Source organism: Ruditapes philippinarum, unplaced genomic scaffold (assembly GCF_026571515.1).
Source record: "Ruditapes philippinarum isolate M1 unplaced genomic scaffold, ASM2657151v2 ctg4437_1_1_1_1, whole genome shotgun sequence".
Taxonomy (NCBI): Eukaryota; Metazoa; Mollusca; class Bivalvia; order Venerida; family Veneridae; genus Ruditapes; species Ruditapes philippinarum.
The window spans coordinates 174,865-190,353 of record NW_026861652.1 but is presented as its reverse complement, the minus strand read 5'-3'; the positions used below and the strand labels follow the sequence as shown (position 1 = coordinate 190,353).

The following is a 15,489-nucleotide window of genomic DNA, read 5'->3' as shown; positions in this document are numbered from 1 at the left end:
AAAAATATGTTCACGTATTTGATAAACAGAATGAATGTAGACAAGTATAGATCTTAGACATGTTAAAAATTTTGTTTGCGATTTAAATTTCAAAGCAAGTTACTGCTATGAACAGGAACGGGAACTGTTGCGGGTCATAGTGGCCTATCTCCCACGGCGACGTGGTAATTGAACAATTAATTTCTTTACATATGTAAACCAAACCGGTGTCATCGTGCAAATCGCGACTGTATAAAACACGCTGTATCACGATTATAACATTTTAAGGTAATAAATTTTGTAATCTGATTAGAGAATCTTATTTATAAAGAAACTGCAAAATGATAAGGTTTCTGAAAACGGTCATAATAAAATGAGTTTTATTATGGATTAATGTAAAACAAGTGTAAACTTACAGAATCCGATGGCATTGTATTTAAATACGATCTCGGTAGATAATTACATTGTATCACCAATAATAAACAATCATTTTGAATAAATTAAACTAGCTAGTCCTGTTTACCGGGAGCAAGGTTGAAATGTTTATATATCACAAAATGACAAAGCTAATTCAGAAACGTGAATAGTGAATATATAGTTAGTTTTAGGCGTATTGCGGGAAAGCAAATCCATATTTTCAGATTTGATTTTAGCATATAGTAATATAAAAGCTCTATCACCATTTCTTCGATGGTTTTGCATCGTATGTAAAGTTATTTACGGGGCAATTTCGGACAAGAACATTTTTTACTTATTTACTAGCAGACGACAGTCTATTCATTGCAGACGACAGTCTATACATGTCAGAATGTTGTGTTACTCTGCACCAGTGACTTTTGCCTTCAGTTGTATTAATTGTATTACTTTTCATATTGCAATTATGTAATTTGGAATACATGAAGCTAATTCACCACACGGACATACATCGCCTTGTTCTAAAGATAAACTTGGAAAAAATAGAACGCAAATTATACGTAAATATAATTACGTCATTATCAGAACCTAGATTCGTACAGCATCTTTTGTAGTCTAAATAAAACAAACCTAAATGCTCTTGCAATGGTAGAAGCGTTCTCTTTTCATGTCATTTCCGGTTGCGCTTTCCCGGAAGTCAATATTAATCAAAACGATTAGCACGTGACATTCCTAGCACATAGACGCTTGTTTCATGATTAATTAAATGCGTTTTGATTGCACATGATTACGTTTAGCAGTGTTTACAAAGGTGTGGTATTGTTTGCTAGAATGAAGCCCCGAGATATTAACAATAAATTAATGTTTCTCGTCTTCTACCAACTTTCCTAATTAATTTTGCAAGATTGATTACGGTACTCCACCCGTCGGACACCCGTGCAATGAAAAATGGAGAATAGATGTCAGTGAATTATAATATTTAGATCATATCTGGCAATTTTACGAATTTTGGCATGGCGATCTGGCGATAAGAAACTATTTACATATTTAAGCCCTAGCAAGCGATGGTTCGGCTAAAATAACACATTAAAATCGTAACAATATCTCTCACTAAGCGAAATAAATCTCCTTTATTAGTTTCAATGTGGTTTATTGCTAATTTAGACACCTCGTCAGATTTTGTACGAAATTTGGTCGGTGTCATGTGACCGGCGCATTGGTTTCAGTACAAACCTGTCAGAATCTCGTCATACGTACATTGTTGATACTTAAATCTTGAATATGATACATGGGGGTCTCATTATGTTGAATGAAAAGATAACGATATTAATTTGCATAAGAATTCTTCAAATATACAATACATGTTAACATATCTTGTTTGCTGTAATGATATGTAAATTAAATGGATCACATACTAGTGTCAAGGTGTATACATAATGTTATCTATCTGCTAAAAAGAGACTAAAATGGGTTATTTAACTACTTAATATATTATTTTATTGCCACTAGAATAGTTCGAAACATATTACAAATAAAAACACCTTGTAAATGGCCAAAAAGCATTTGTCATTCGCGCTCGATACGTACAAAGGATATGCATGCATAAATTATTAGCTCATTTAAACCTTAGCACTTCTTTTATATATAAGCGTCTATATGAATTCCCGCAAAAAAAGAAATCACTGGCAACCCGCCGCTTTCTAAATAAATATCTAATAAGCGTCTATATGAACAAGTGAAAAAAAAAACAATGGCTCTCAGCCGCCTTCTAAATAAACATCTCTTGAGCAATAAGTGAATGGAATACCTAAACTATTTTTGATATTGGCCGAAAGAAGATACATTTCAGATATCCATCTTTTATGTCACAACATAGAATGAAATTTGAAGCAAACTACATGTAGTATAACTATGATAATAATACTTTTTCTTATAATGTCAGTGACCTTTTTATTCATTAATGATCCAACGAGCAAATAAGCCATTTCTATAAATTGAACGTATTTTCAGAAAGTACTCAGTATATATTAATTTCACCGTTAAGACTTTTCACCAATGATATAAGCGTCATCTACACCCTCGTTTTCGTTTTTTCTTAACATCCAGTTATTTAAACGAGCTTCCTGTTCAACCGCGTCTGACTGTTGTCGAACGCTCTCATCAAATCTGACCACTGCAGCACTTTTATCTTTACTATTATTTTCTACATTTTGTTCTTTTGACATTGCTAAACGTTTCTTCTTTAACCAATCATCGAACGGTACAGTCGTAGTCCCGTTCTGTAGTTTCTCTCTCATCCTCTCTGCCTCGTATTTCTTCTGAAAGTCTTTTCTCTTCTTATCCTCTTGATCTCTTTTAGACATTTTCTCTTTCCATGTATCATAGGAGAACTTTCTTTGCCTGTATTTGAGTTTATCTTCTTCTAACTTTCTCATTTCGTCCTTGTCCGCCTTCAGAATTTGTTTGATTAACATTTTCCTCTCTTCGGCGTGGTCCATCCATTCATCATACGATATTGCCGTCAACAAAAGCTTCTGTCGTTTTTCTTCAAGCCGTCTCTTTTCCAGTAAAACATCATTTGCTCTCTTAGTTTTAGGCATATCTATCAAGTAACCTCGCTTCTTTGTCCGCCATTCTTTATATGCACCAATATTCAAATCTGCTGGCGGATTTCTCCCGTCACCGTATTGAGTGCTTCCAAATTCCATTACATCCAACAGCGGTCTGTTTCCTGGTGTTATACTTCTTGCAAACCTGACGGCGTCCCTGTTTTTCTTTCTTACTCGTTTGTTAAACTCATACATTCTATCGTCCTCTGATTCACTTTGATTAAAGTACTCTCCAGATGATGACGTATCCTCGGCAGCTTCAATTTCAGCAGTTTTCTTTTTCAACCAGTTTTTAAATGCAACACTGACTTCAGCATCATTTTGGGAAGATGTAAACTTCTTGCGGTCCTTCATCGGTACATAATCATCTCTTGGTGTCGCCAGCTTCTTAAAGTAGTTAAGTCTGTAAAAACAACAACATTATAACTGATGTTAAATATAAAACCAAAGACAATCTTAAAGCAAGTATCAATCATAATTATGGTAAATAGATTATTCTAACCAAATGCTCCACCACAAATGTCCAAATTAAAAAGCCATAAAATGTCTGACACATTGACCTTCCACAAGGATAACGTATTGTTCTAAATACATATTATACCATCCTTAGAGAAAGAGGAAAAACAGAATAGAACATATTAGCGGGTACAAACTTATATAAACGGACAAAATATTTATTGTTACGTAGCTTAGAAGGTCAATTATGTAATATGAAAATGTTTTTCTTGTGGCTCGGATCAACTGTTAATATAGTGGCAAAAGGAATCAAAGAAAGCGTCAACTGAAACAGATCTTTAATTGACAGACTACTCAGTATGCTTTAATATACTTGTATGTATATAACTAGGTATCCATGTATGCAACTCACCTTTCTTTTGAATATTTCATGACGTGCGTAAGTTTCTTGTCGTCTTCGGCCGGCTTGTCATTCGTTTTGTCTTCATTAGGGTTTTCTTCCCCGTTCAATGCTTTAGCTTTTAACGCCTCTTGGTTGGCAATGTTTGAATATTTGATCATTGTTTTAGGATGAGCCAATCTCATAGGTTTAACCTTTACAGTTTCTTCCACTGCGCTGAGGCCATTCTGATGAGAATGTAAATGCTTACAGTACGTGTACTCAGTTTTAGTATCTTTCCATTTAACATTACGTCGATTTTGTGGTAGTTTACCCGTAGTAAAATTGCTAAGAGAAGACCGCGTTCTTTCACGTGACGTCAGACCACGGCGAGTATGAACACTAACAGGTGCGCTGGATGATAAATGCTTCCTGGATATGTGTTGAGCAGTGTCTTGACCGACCGGAAGTGAGCTTCCGTCCGAGTACTGTGACAGTTTTGACTGAGTTCTATCAGGATGGTAAGTATCCTGTTTAGTAGACTCAGTATTTGTGTCTATTTTCACAATAAGTTTAGACTTCTTGATTGCATTTGCGCTACCAGAACTTCCCCGAAAGTTTAATTGCATTAAACGAAGTTTGCGAAAACATAAACTGGAAGACATTTGTTTTGCAAGGTCAATGGGGACTATTCCGTAACAGTCGGCCTTCTGAATTGAAGCCCCTTTACTAATAAGGAACTCTGCCATGACCACGTGGTCTTTTGCCACTGCTGCATGCAATGGCGTTCTCCCGAATAAGGTTGTAGAATTCACGTGCACTCCTGAATAAACGAAAATATACTAGTATTGACATGAAGCAAATGTCATCAAATATGATTGTAGACTCGAGTTTTGCTTACTTAGAATATAGAAAGGGAAGTCATCGCAACACTATGTTCATGATGTGTTAAGATGTATATTTAAGTATAATAACCAATGCGCATGCGTGACTGATTTCGTTCTTAAAGTAGCACGCCTCCAGATTTACGCTTATTTTCGTAAAAAAATGAAAATAAATATTGTCAGGTGAACAAAAAAGTAATTTTCACATTGCAAATGACACGTGTAATCCAGGTAAATTACTAAATAACTATAAAAAATATGCAAAAATAGCCCTTACTGCGTTAGTCACGCTGTATATATATATGGTGATAAATACTAAAAAATCAGACATTAATTGCATACAACATCTAAATCTTTACTTGAATTGTGCGTATTTTTACTTTTATTAAAATCTTAGTTCATTTTTCTAAAAGTTGATTCTCTTGAAATGTTTTGGCTCATCTGGAGGCATGCAGCTCCAGGAGACTTTAAAATATCCATACCAACAGAAAGTAGCATGTTCGCCATCCTCTGAAGACCCAGGAAAGACGCGATGAATAAAGCAATGGTTCCTCTCTCCCTTACGGTGCTTTCATAACGGTCACAGTCGGTTTCACTGATGACAATATTTCCTTTAAGGTGAACCCCACCACTGTGGTATACTTGTTCTATGCAGTTCCGGGATACGGTTATGTACAGTGATTCCCAGTTGTCATGGATACGCATTCTGGAATGACACGAGAGTATCGTTCAATGTGTAAAGTAAGTGTTATAAAAAGTTATAAAAATGCATAAACGAAATCTTTAAAGCCGTTGTTAATAAAACAAGGTGAGAAAAATAATAGGGATTCCAATTTATCATTGATATGCATTCTTGAAAAAAAAATATAAACACGCGCATACCGTTCAATTTGTAAAGCAAATTTCAATAGTATATATAAGAAAAAATAATAAAGAAAAGCAATCTATTTTACAGGCATTACTTATACGTTGAGTCCTGCAAAGAAGGCGAGTAAAAGAAGGCCTGGCCTTAAGGTTTTAGATCTTTCTCAGATCTAAGGTTTTTCATGGTTTTTTTGACCAATCAAATACCTGATATCTGAGTTTGAGCTTTTAAAATCTATGTCTAACCTTGGACTCTGGTAGGATATTATGATATTGATTATCAAAAAAGTATAAAGCTTTAAAATACACCTCTTAAACCTCTCATAGTTTACTTTTGAAATGTATATTCAAGATAATACCTCTTTGAGTGAAACCTTTTCTTTTTTATATTTAAATAAGTTAAGTCTTATATCTGTTACAAAGACGGATAAATTAAGACATGGGAGTATCTATACCTTTTATCTATTTATCTATTTAAACTTAACATATTTATAAAAAAATGTAGTTTTATATTTTCCTTAACCTTCTTCTCAGCAGGTCAGTTGTATAACTGATTTTATGTCATGAATTCTAATCTATTATAATGGCCTGGTATACCCTACTTTATATATTGCATTTGGTCTGTTACGAAATATTTGGGGACGAAAACATAGAAAACAAAGAAAAGGGACTCCACTGAGGTTTTTTGATATGCCGGAACTGGAAATTTGATGAAAGTCTATATAAGTAACGTGTGTACAAATTTATAGATCATTCGCTCACTCCGTTTTTCCATAATAATTATTCCAGTTGTGAAAAATGATCCAAAATTGAAAAGCGTTGAAACGCTTATTGCTCAAATCGGACCAAGAAATGTCAAAAATACGAGTTTTCAATATATTTTGGTACATTTATTAATTTTTTTGGCATAGTTCTCTGCTTTAAGTGTCCGCGTTGATCTATGTAAGAAATACAAATGAGCGGCGTCATGACAAAACCAACATAGTGGGTTTGCGACCAGCATGGAACCAGTCTGATCAGAATCCATATTGTTCGCTATCAGTTTCTCTACTTGTTATAGAGAAAGGTCCTTCTGAAAAACTGAAGTGTCAACTTTAAAGTCTGTCATTGACTAACAATGAAAATTGCTGTATTTTTCTCAAGCCCCCTAGCACCGAATTAAGCAATCTTTTTATTTTCAACACAAAACATTGAAATCAAAGATTGCGAAGGACCAGAAAAAATAACCGGGAAACACGGAACATTCTGAATGAAGAAGATACCTCTAAAACAACGAAGTATCAATTGTAGATTCCTATGATTGATTCTTTTCTTGGGGTTAAATGAAAAGTATGCAAATGTCATGTCCTCTAGCACCGACAATGTTCAGTATTTTCAACAAAGGAAACAAATGGTGCAAAATCTAACAACAAGTAAGGAGATACCTTTAAACCTTCACTCGACACATTTTAATACCATTCAAAGAAATAAATTGATAATTTGTGTTTTACTGATTATAAGTTGTTTTTCCGTATCAAGTAATATTACATGTATATACAAAACTTACTTAAGAAGATATCCATCAAGAATGGTTTCCCTGACAACCAGTCTCAGTTCCTCGGCTAGTTCCCCTCCGTCTGGGTAGACCAGAGTGTAGATCTGAGCTGGTACGCCTGAATGTAGCTCCAAACGACACTTAAATGATAATTTTGATTGATTTGTTAATAAATTGATTGACTGATTTTTTGTTTAAAGTGAATTGTTCTATTGTTTTTATCAATATTTGCAAAAAAGTAATGAAAAATATGCCCGTTGTAGACATTCCCACTTTAATAATAACAATTATACATTTGCAAGATAAAATCTAAACGTAATAAATAACAATATCAAAAATTAAAGTTTGGACTGAATACACATCTTAGGAAATGAAAAAATATAGATTTTTGGAAGTCGCGAACCATTGAGAGTAATAAAATGAATTTTTGTTTTCGTTGGATTTAGAATAAAAAAAACTGCATAAAAGGTATAAACACGAACGAATTCTCCACTATCGGTATCAATGTAAAAACAACAGCATGAGTTGATAAAACTTTTGTTTGATCTAGGTATTTTCATCGACGTTTATTTCATAATTTTATGCCACGGAAAATCAGGGAATATTCCGAAGTTTAAATGATTTAATTTGATTTTATTAAAAAATTGTTTTGAAAATTGCCAAGATTTCCTTATTGCTCCTGGTCATATAAACACTTATTTCATCTTAATAACAAACGGAAAATGGCGGGAAATGTCGGAAAATGCCGGATTTTCACGAACGTATGCATGGTGGTTGTATTACCTTGAGTTGATCAACAGTGATTCCTGACAGTAGATCCCGCATTGTACACACTTCATCATTAGGCAACACTATGAATATTGTAAACTTCAGACATTTTGGATCCACCCAGTCTTGTACGGGAGTCGGTGCGGCGCTTTCACGCTCGTCGTCTGCATCATCCGCAGACGACATTTTATTCCACGGAACGGGTTTCACTTTATTCGAAACTGAAAATAGAGAAATGCTTTCTAAAATTATATTTAGAACAGGAGTATCACTTATCATATAAATTCCCATCAGAGTACGAAGTGTTAAAATATTATAGCAAATTATATTTTTGCATGGACATGCAAGTTAGTTTAAACATATTTATTCCCGAAAGTATATATAATGTACATACATACAAATATATAACAAACAAAACATTTTACACAATGGAAAAGGATGAGAATGAAAGACAAGTCTTATAGAATTCTTCTCCTTTGGCGAACTATATGGTTTTTCTTAAATAAGTTTATAATTAGCTATACTAGTAAGTCTTAATTATACACTCATCAACACTAATCAAGTAGTCTAAACTGACAATTTAAGGAAAAAACTAGCTTAAGGGAGCGGTGCGAGGCATATAGCTCGTCGTCTGTAAATCATCCGCAACGGAATTTTATTCACGGTAACGTTTCCGCTTTATGTCAACTGAAACCTAGAGAAGGTAATGCTTTCTTAAAATTAAGAATTTTTGAGACAGGAGTATGCAACTTACTCATTAGATGTGGGATTCCATCCATCAGAGTTTAAAGAAGTGTTAAAGTATAATAGCAAAATTATATTTTTGCAAGGACATGCAAGTTAACGTGTATTGGTGAATTTCTAATAATTGGGGAATTTGTATTAATAGAATGCGCATGTAATTTAAGCGTTTTTGCATGATAACAGAAGCTGTCCTTAGATATGGTGAAATGGTGAAGGAAAACGAAGTTCATATAATTATAAAGTATATTTAATTTAAATGACAGTTCATGCGCCCTTGAAGGACCATGAAAATGGGAACGCGACGATCTTAACTTAACTATTTTAACTAGAGACCATGTACATTTAAACTTGGTTTTAAAACTGTTTAATTATTCCATACATACATAAAGAATGCAAAGAATCCGTCGCACGCAATCTTCGTCTTAGTTAATGGTAACAAGTATATCTATTTTTATCGCAAATAATTGGTTGACAAATTGGACCAATAAATCAAACACTTGCATTCAAAAGATTAGATATTTAACCCAGGCTACTCTAAATATCTTAAATAGACTTGTCCATTTTTCAATCTGGACAAAACCATTCATTATTTTTAGGGGAAATTTTAAAGTAAGTACCGACTGAATAGCTTAGAATGCAGACCATGATCACACGTCACGTACATGTGCTGGATCTTAGTCTGCAAAGGTCGCCCGGGTTCGAATCAGATGCCGAGGAAAAACATGGTAGAAAGTGCACTTCATTTGTAATTATTACAAAAGTGTGAACTGACAATGTCGTATCAGGTCACAAATAATTAAAGCAATTAGTGTCACATTTCACAAATATACTTTTTTCGTGTCACATTTCATAATTGAGCAATCACACAGACATTGCGTAAAAAGAACAGCAAGTTAATCCGTTTTTTCCAAATGCAGTGTATCTATTTCAAATATGCACCCATTTAGCGTTAAACCTGAACAAATTAACAAAAGGAGCGACTAGTCACTTACTGCGCTTTTGTTTCAATTTCAACACACAAATTTTTAAGGGTGGATTAGCGGTTGTGCAAAAATATATTCTGTTATAAAACTATATTGCAACATATTTGATATAATAAATCCTTTTTTATTTCTTTTTTTCAATAAAGTTATTGTAATTAACAAATGTAGGTCCACATTTAAGCTTTTATAAATTAGTACTACAAGGTTTAAACACCGTGTGCAGTCAGTTAGGAGGGCATGGTCTAGTGTGTCAGGTATCTGCCTCTTTATCCAGGAATTATGGGTTCAAGCACTATTGAGGGTCGGTCATAACCATGTTTCCCCATGTGGCACTTGTACTGGCTAAGTCCAGAGAACGGACTCTGAGAATGGTTCCAACAAGACTTTTAGCCAGTGGAATGAAAACAAAAACGTTTAAACTAGGAATTGGCAACGAGTAAGCGGTTAATCAAGTGCTCGATCGAACGCCCGAATATCAATTTATAATAATAAAATTGATACTCGAGTACATGTACTTGCTTGAAGTATCATTTCGTTTTCCCGTCGTTAATATAATCATAGTTCAAATACTAAAAAATATTCTTTTTATTTATCTCAAGACATACTCAATTAATACATGATAACATGTATTTAAAACATAAGATAGGTATGACAGGTATAAACCGAGCCACAATTCTTTAAAGGCACATTATGCCTCAGAAATGAATAAATATTTCATTCTGTAAAAATGGCAAATATGAGTTTAAAAGCATGTTAGACGCTTATCAAATAAAGAAGGTAGTGCTAAATATGAATATATTGGTCATAAAAAGTAGCAAGAGCAAAATGTAAACAAAGTAGTATTTTTGACCAGCATATTAAAATACTAAATCGCTAGAACTGTGCTTATTGCCAAAAAAAGATGGATAATTGTTTTGGAAAATATAACCCTGCATAAAAAATAAAAAAGATTTTAAGAAATAAATATGAAAGCATTTCTGAGGCATAATGTGCCTTTAAACTAACAAGCCGTTCACGTCTATATAGGTGAAGACGCGGGTATAAATCACAACCGTACTTCCTATTCTCTTAATTTACAAGTATTTTTATACCTACTTGCAAATACTGGCTCATCAATGTGTCGTTTTCTTTACATATCGTAAGTTTAAATCTTGAATAAAGATTCGATAATAGAATAGACGTGAATGTTTACTTAAGGATCAGGGTACTCAAAATTATCGAATATTGTAAGCTACTTGTGCATTAGATAGACAAATTTCAACCATAGTTATGTCAACGCCGATTTTCGCTTTTTATGTTTATGATAGTTCCTCTTTTAAAGATTTAATCTTCGATAAAAAGAACATAAGTAGTCTTGTAAGAAGAAAAAAAAAACTCGCGCTATTAAAATTTATTTCAAGTAGAATCGATGGACACGGTGTTATAAGTGAAAGTTTGTGTTTATACTCTTTAAGATAATATAATGTATAGTACTTTTTCATTAAAATTAATTATGTTTGTTTATGATAGTGAACTTAATTTCAGACAATTTGAAACTAGAGCTGTATCGAACAGTCAGTTTGTTAACCTCATACCAGCCCTTAAGTACATACAACGTGGGTACAACGTTGTTAAATGGCCCAACACTATGGAAGCAATGTGGTCTATAGTTCTTGGTCTTCTATCTACTATTTTTGACTAAAATGTATATTTATAGTTTGAATATATTGTCCAACGATATAATCTCGAATTAAAAACAAATCATTTAACTGTGCGTCTGATTATCTTATTTCTTTACGTTAACGTTTCATCGACGTTTCCGTTGACAAGTGGGTAACATTCACGAGCGTCAGTTGACAATCGAGGAATATGTTTTTGTCGAACAGGTGGGGAACATAGTTGTCCGTTTACGAGTGGGAAATATGTACATGTATGTCTGTTGACAAGAGGGAAATTTGATTGTCGACAAGCGAAAACATTTGATAGTCCGTTGACAAACCGGGTATAAGTCCATTAACAAACTAGAAACTCGGATGGTCAAGCTGGAAAATATGGAGAATAAGTTAAAGGTTTCCGAAAGTTTAAACATCCAAATACAATGTATAGAGTTCGTAACCTATTGCAGAAAGAATAGTCAGGAGCTGTCCATGGTCAAGGTCGTTGACTTTGAATCACCTACCCGGCCCTCATCGCTGTGGGTTCGAATCCCCTCGGCGACTTTGGATCCTTTCAAGTGAGAAAGCTTTTCATCTAGCCTACGGAACATCAGGGGTTCTTCTCAAGTTTCGGCACAAGAGTGTCTGGACACCCTATAGGGATCCTTTCGAATAGATTACAGGAGATGCACTATTCGTATAGAGACCCATGGGAATTTCTTTTCGCTGCTTTTTTTACCGAATAGTGTTTCAATACTTGACAATGAGCTGTATTCGGAGTATCTATTATTTTTTGTCGAGATGAGATCCTCAGTTATCTCATGTAAGGTAAAATGCATTACATTTTGATGATCACATAACACCAGTTGTAAGACAACCTTAACGTCTTGCAACCATCTGAGGCCGAAGGCACAACACACGAAGAATAGTCTCATTATATTATTATTTTTATGGCTTTTACGTCGAACCAACACAGTACCGACACAGTATAGGTCATTTGGCGATTTTCCACCTTTACTGGCGAAGGAAGACGTCAGGTACCCTTCCGTGCATTATCTTAGTCACGAACAGAACCACCGTCCGTTCCGAGAAATAACAGTAGTTGGTTAGCTCCCTCACAGAGAAGAATCCAAAGTCCCTGTCTGGATTCGAACCCACAGCGATGAGGGGCAAGTGGTTTGAAGTCAACGACCAAAGAATGCTTATATTTATATCGGCAGTAACTGGTTCCATTGTCATTCTTTATATTATCATTATGATCATGGGAAATATTGTGGTTATGTTTTTGACGTATAATGTACACAAATTTACGGTGTATAGCTCATCACATAAAAAGCTCCACTTTGGTACTCTATTCGAAAGGAACCATACAGTGACAGGGCACCCGGTATCTCCCTGAACCAGTAAAATACTGGAAAGTCGCCATATAACTATTAAGGTGGCGGTGCGACTCGTGACCCAACAAAAACAAATCAGAAGTCAGGTCCAACCACTATCTAAGCTAAGACTTTCATTATAAACGATTTAATAATTCTAGATCTTAAAGCATATAAGTATACGAATCAAAGTAAGAGTGTTTTTAACTTTATTGTTTATTTAGTTCGTACACTGTTACTATAGATTCTGTTAATATGTACTCACATTTTTCAATCAAATTATATCCTAAACAGTTCCATCTTTGATTTACACCAACGAGGCACGTTCACTATGTCACAGGTGTTATAATAAAACGTTTTGTTTTTTTTACCTCCGTGTCATTTTTTCAAATGTTTGTTTTATTTTCTATGTAAGCAAGCCTTCTAGATAACTGACATTACACGTACAATTCTCCAAACCATAATGAGTCCGGTTGTGTATAAATATCTTAGGTTTTTATCTAATGTATACCAGAAGAGTTCAAAACTTTCAAATTACATTAAAGGAACTATAGGGAAATACATATCGACCGGCTTAATTACATAGCGAGGTGAAAGATTAAATGCATTTACCTTAAACTTTAATAGGATTTGTACTACCGCCTCGTATATCCAAAATAATCATGGTAAAAACGAAAAGAGAAAACCATTCAGGCTTTTTACTTATCACGGTGAAGAAAAAAAAACTCTTTTCAGTTCAAAGCTTAGCAACATGCGAGTGAGCGGATGTTAAGTTTGTTTCTATATATATTTAATGAATTTTTTTTAAAGAAAAAAATCCTTTTTAAGACCGTCTTATAATGACGGACGAATACATACATCTAAATACGTATAATGAGCGCGCCCAACAAAAGTTTTTATTGTGGAATATTAAAAAAGGCATAGTTTTCATTGAATACGGTAGTTTGTGGTGATTTCAAAAGCTTAAGATTTTGTGTTAGGACCGAGGACAATTTTAAAAGATTTGTTTACAGTGAAAACATTGCATGTTTACATTGTCAATACTGTTAAAATGACAAAAGGAAATTATACATTTTACTCAAATTGTTCCTTTTGTATTGTGGAAAAATGTCAATATTTTGAGTGAAGATTTGTTACAAATTTCACTTTAATTTGTGTCGCTGATAAATGACTTTACATGTAGCTATTTCTATAAGTCAGTTTGACTATTTAAAAAAGTAAATAAATTTCAATTATTGTAATATTTTAACAAGTATTTAAAATGGAAAGTATTTTGCCAAGATTTTGTAAAGGTTTCATTAGTGTGAGTTATTGGTGAACGGGATTCGAGTCCCATTTTTTAAATATATAATACCGTACATAGACTAAATACATTAACCATCGAGGCATTTTATTTCAAGACTTGTGACAGAAAATCCATTCTACAACCTATTCGTAACACAAATCGGCTATTTCCGTATCTATTTTGATAACCTCCGACACTGAAATGTAAACCTAAAATGACATGATGATGTTGTTGTTGTTTTTGATGATGATGATGATGATGATGATGATGATAATAACGGTAATGACGATGATGATGACGATGATGACGACGGTGATGATGATTATGATGCTGACGGTGATGATGATAATGATGATGATCGACAAGACGTTGTTAAGCACGAGTTTAAAAGCATCACATACTAGAAAGTATGACAGTGAAGGACGAGTTGATGTAGAAGTAGATCGTCGGACTCCTTAGCCTAATGGGATTGCGAATATCGCTGGAGGTTAAATTCTTTACCGGTTTCCTCAATCCACACCTGTTCTATTGCTGTTACTTGTACTGGTACCAACGATTCAGTCATCTGGCGCGGCTTATAGTGCTTATAATGAGTTTTACATTAGGGGAAAAAAACGTTCAAGCGTCCATGCGCCCTTGAAAGGTTTGTAACTTAGAAGGCTTCTAGTATATTTCGTATGATAAAAATATTCGTTCAGAACTCTCATGAATATAGAAATTTTAATAATATGGCAGTAATTTTGATTAGTTGCTATCATCAATAATTCGAGGAAGAGCCTCATGGTTACTTGATCAAACATGGCGGTCGTTTAATTCCCTAACGGGTATCTTTATTGGCTGCAGCAACAATTGTCATTTAAATTTAACAAAAGCTAGTTCGATACGATCTTTATGACACGTTGTTTAGGGCAATTTCATGTTTCCTAAATTTATGGATTAGAGATAATATGAAAGATTTTCAGGTGTCTACTTAATTTTATAGAATTGGGGTTAAAACGCACAATTAAGAATATTCCCCCAGATGCTCTAGTTTAACGTTTCATGCGAATTTAATTGGTTAGTGATCATAAACACAGCGCATTAAGCTTCCTTTCTGAGCTTGTTAACTGATAATTTAGTGGGAAATTATAATATTGTAATGTCGTAAAATATGTCGTTAAAATATTACTTTACGGCAACGTTTTCCTTCTTTTTTTCCAGAACATGCTATAGCGGAAGAAAATGTTTCAATGGTTTGGTATAAGGGTTATGTTGAATTGTGTTGGCAGGTTTTCTTATGTAAACTACCCAGTGTCATCATCTAAAGTGTTATTTTATCATTGTTCTTAATCAAAATTGTTTTTATAAACCACCTGAAACACTTTTACAAAATGACAGTAGAATTCAAAACGCTATTGTATGTACTACTTGAATAACTGGTGTCATCTAATGATTGCATGTGTAATTTGTCAAAAACCACAGCTTTTTCTATTCTTCCCTCTTTGGAAAGTTGAAATTCACTTAGATATGTTCCGATTTGGCGGTTGTGGTAGTCAAAAAGAAATGATTTTATTATCATAATTATTAGTATGGCACCATCT

General features: G+C 34.0%; 1 protein-coding gene across 2 annotated transcripts; it reads right to left on the bottom strand.

Annotated features, from left to right (window-relative positions):
- Positions 1-1,543: 1,543 nt before the first annotated feature.
- LOC132716418 (uncharacterized) lies at positions 1,544-13,450 on the bottom strand. 2 transcript variants are annotated; one of them, XM_060699691.1, is made up of 6 exons: positions 12,890-13,450; positions 7,903-8,108; positions 7,132-7,259; positions 5,204-5,427; positions 3,871-4,660; positions 1,544-3,405 (listed from the first exon to the last, which is right to left on the bottom strand). In XM_060699691.1, the coding sequence occupies exons 2-6, from the start codon at positions 8,071-8,073 to the stop codon at positions 2,433-2,435; spliced, it is 2,286 nt and encodes a 761-aa protein (XP_060555674.1). In that variant the 5' UTR covers positions 8,074-8,108; positions 12,890-13,450; the 3' UTR covers positions 1,544-2,432. The 2 variants fall into 2 exon arrangements, with proteins under 2 accessions (XP_060555674.1, XP_060555673.1); XM_060699690.1 differs by having other exon boundaries at positions 13,237-13,450.
- Between the last annotated feature and the right edge of the window lie 2,039 nt (positions 13,451-15,489).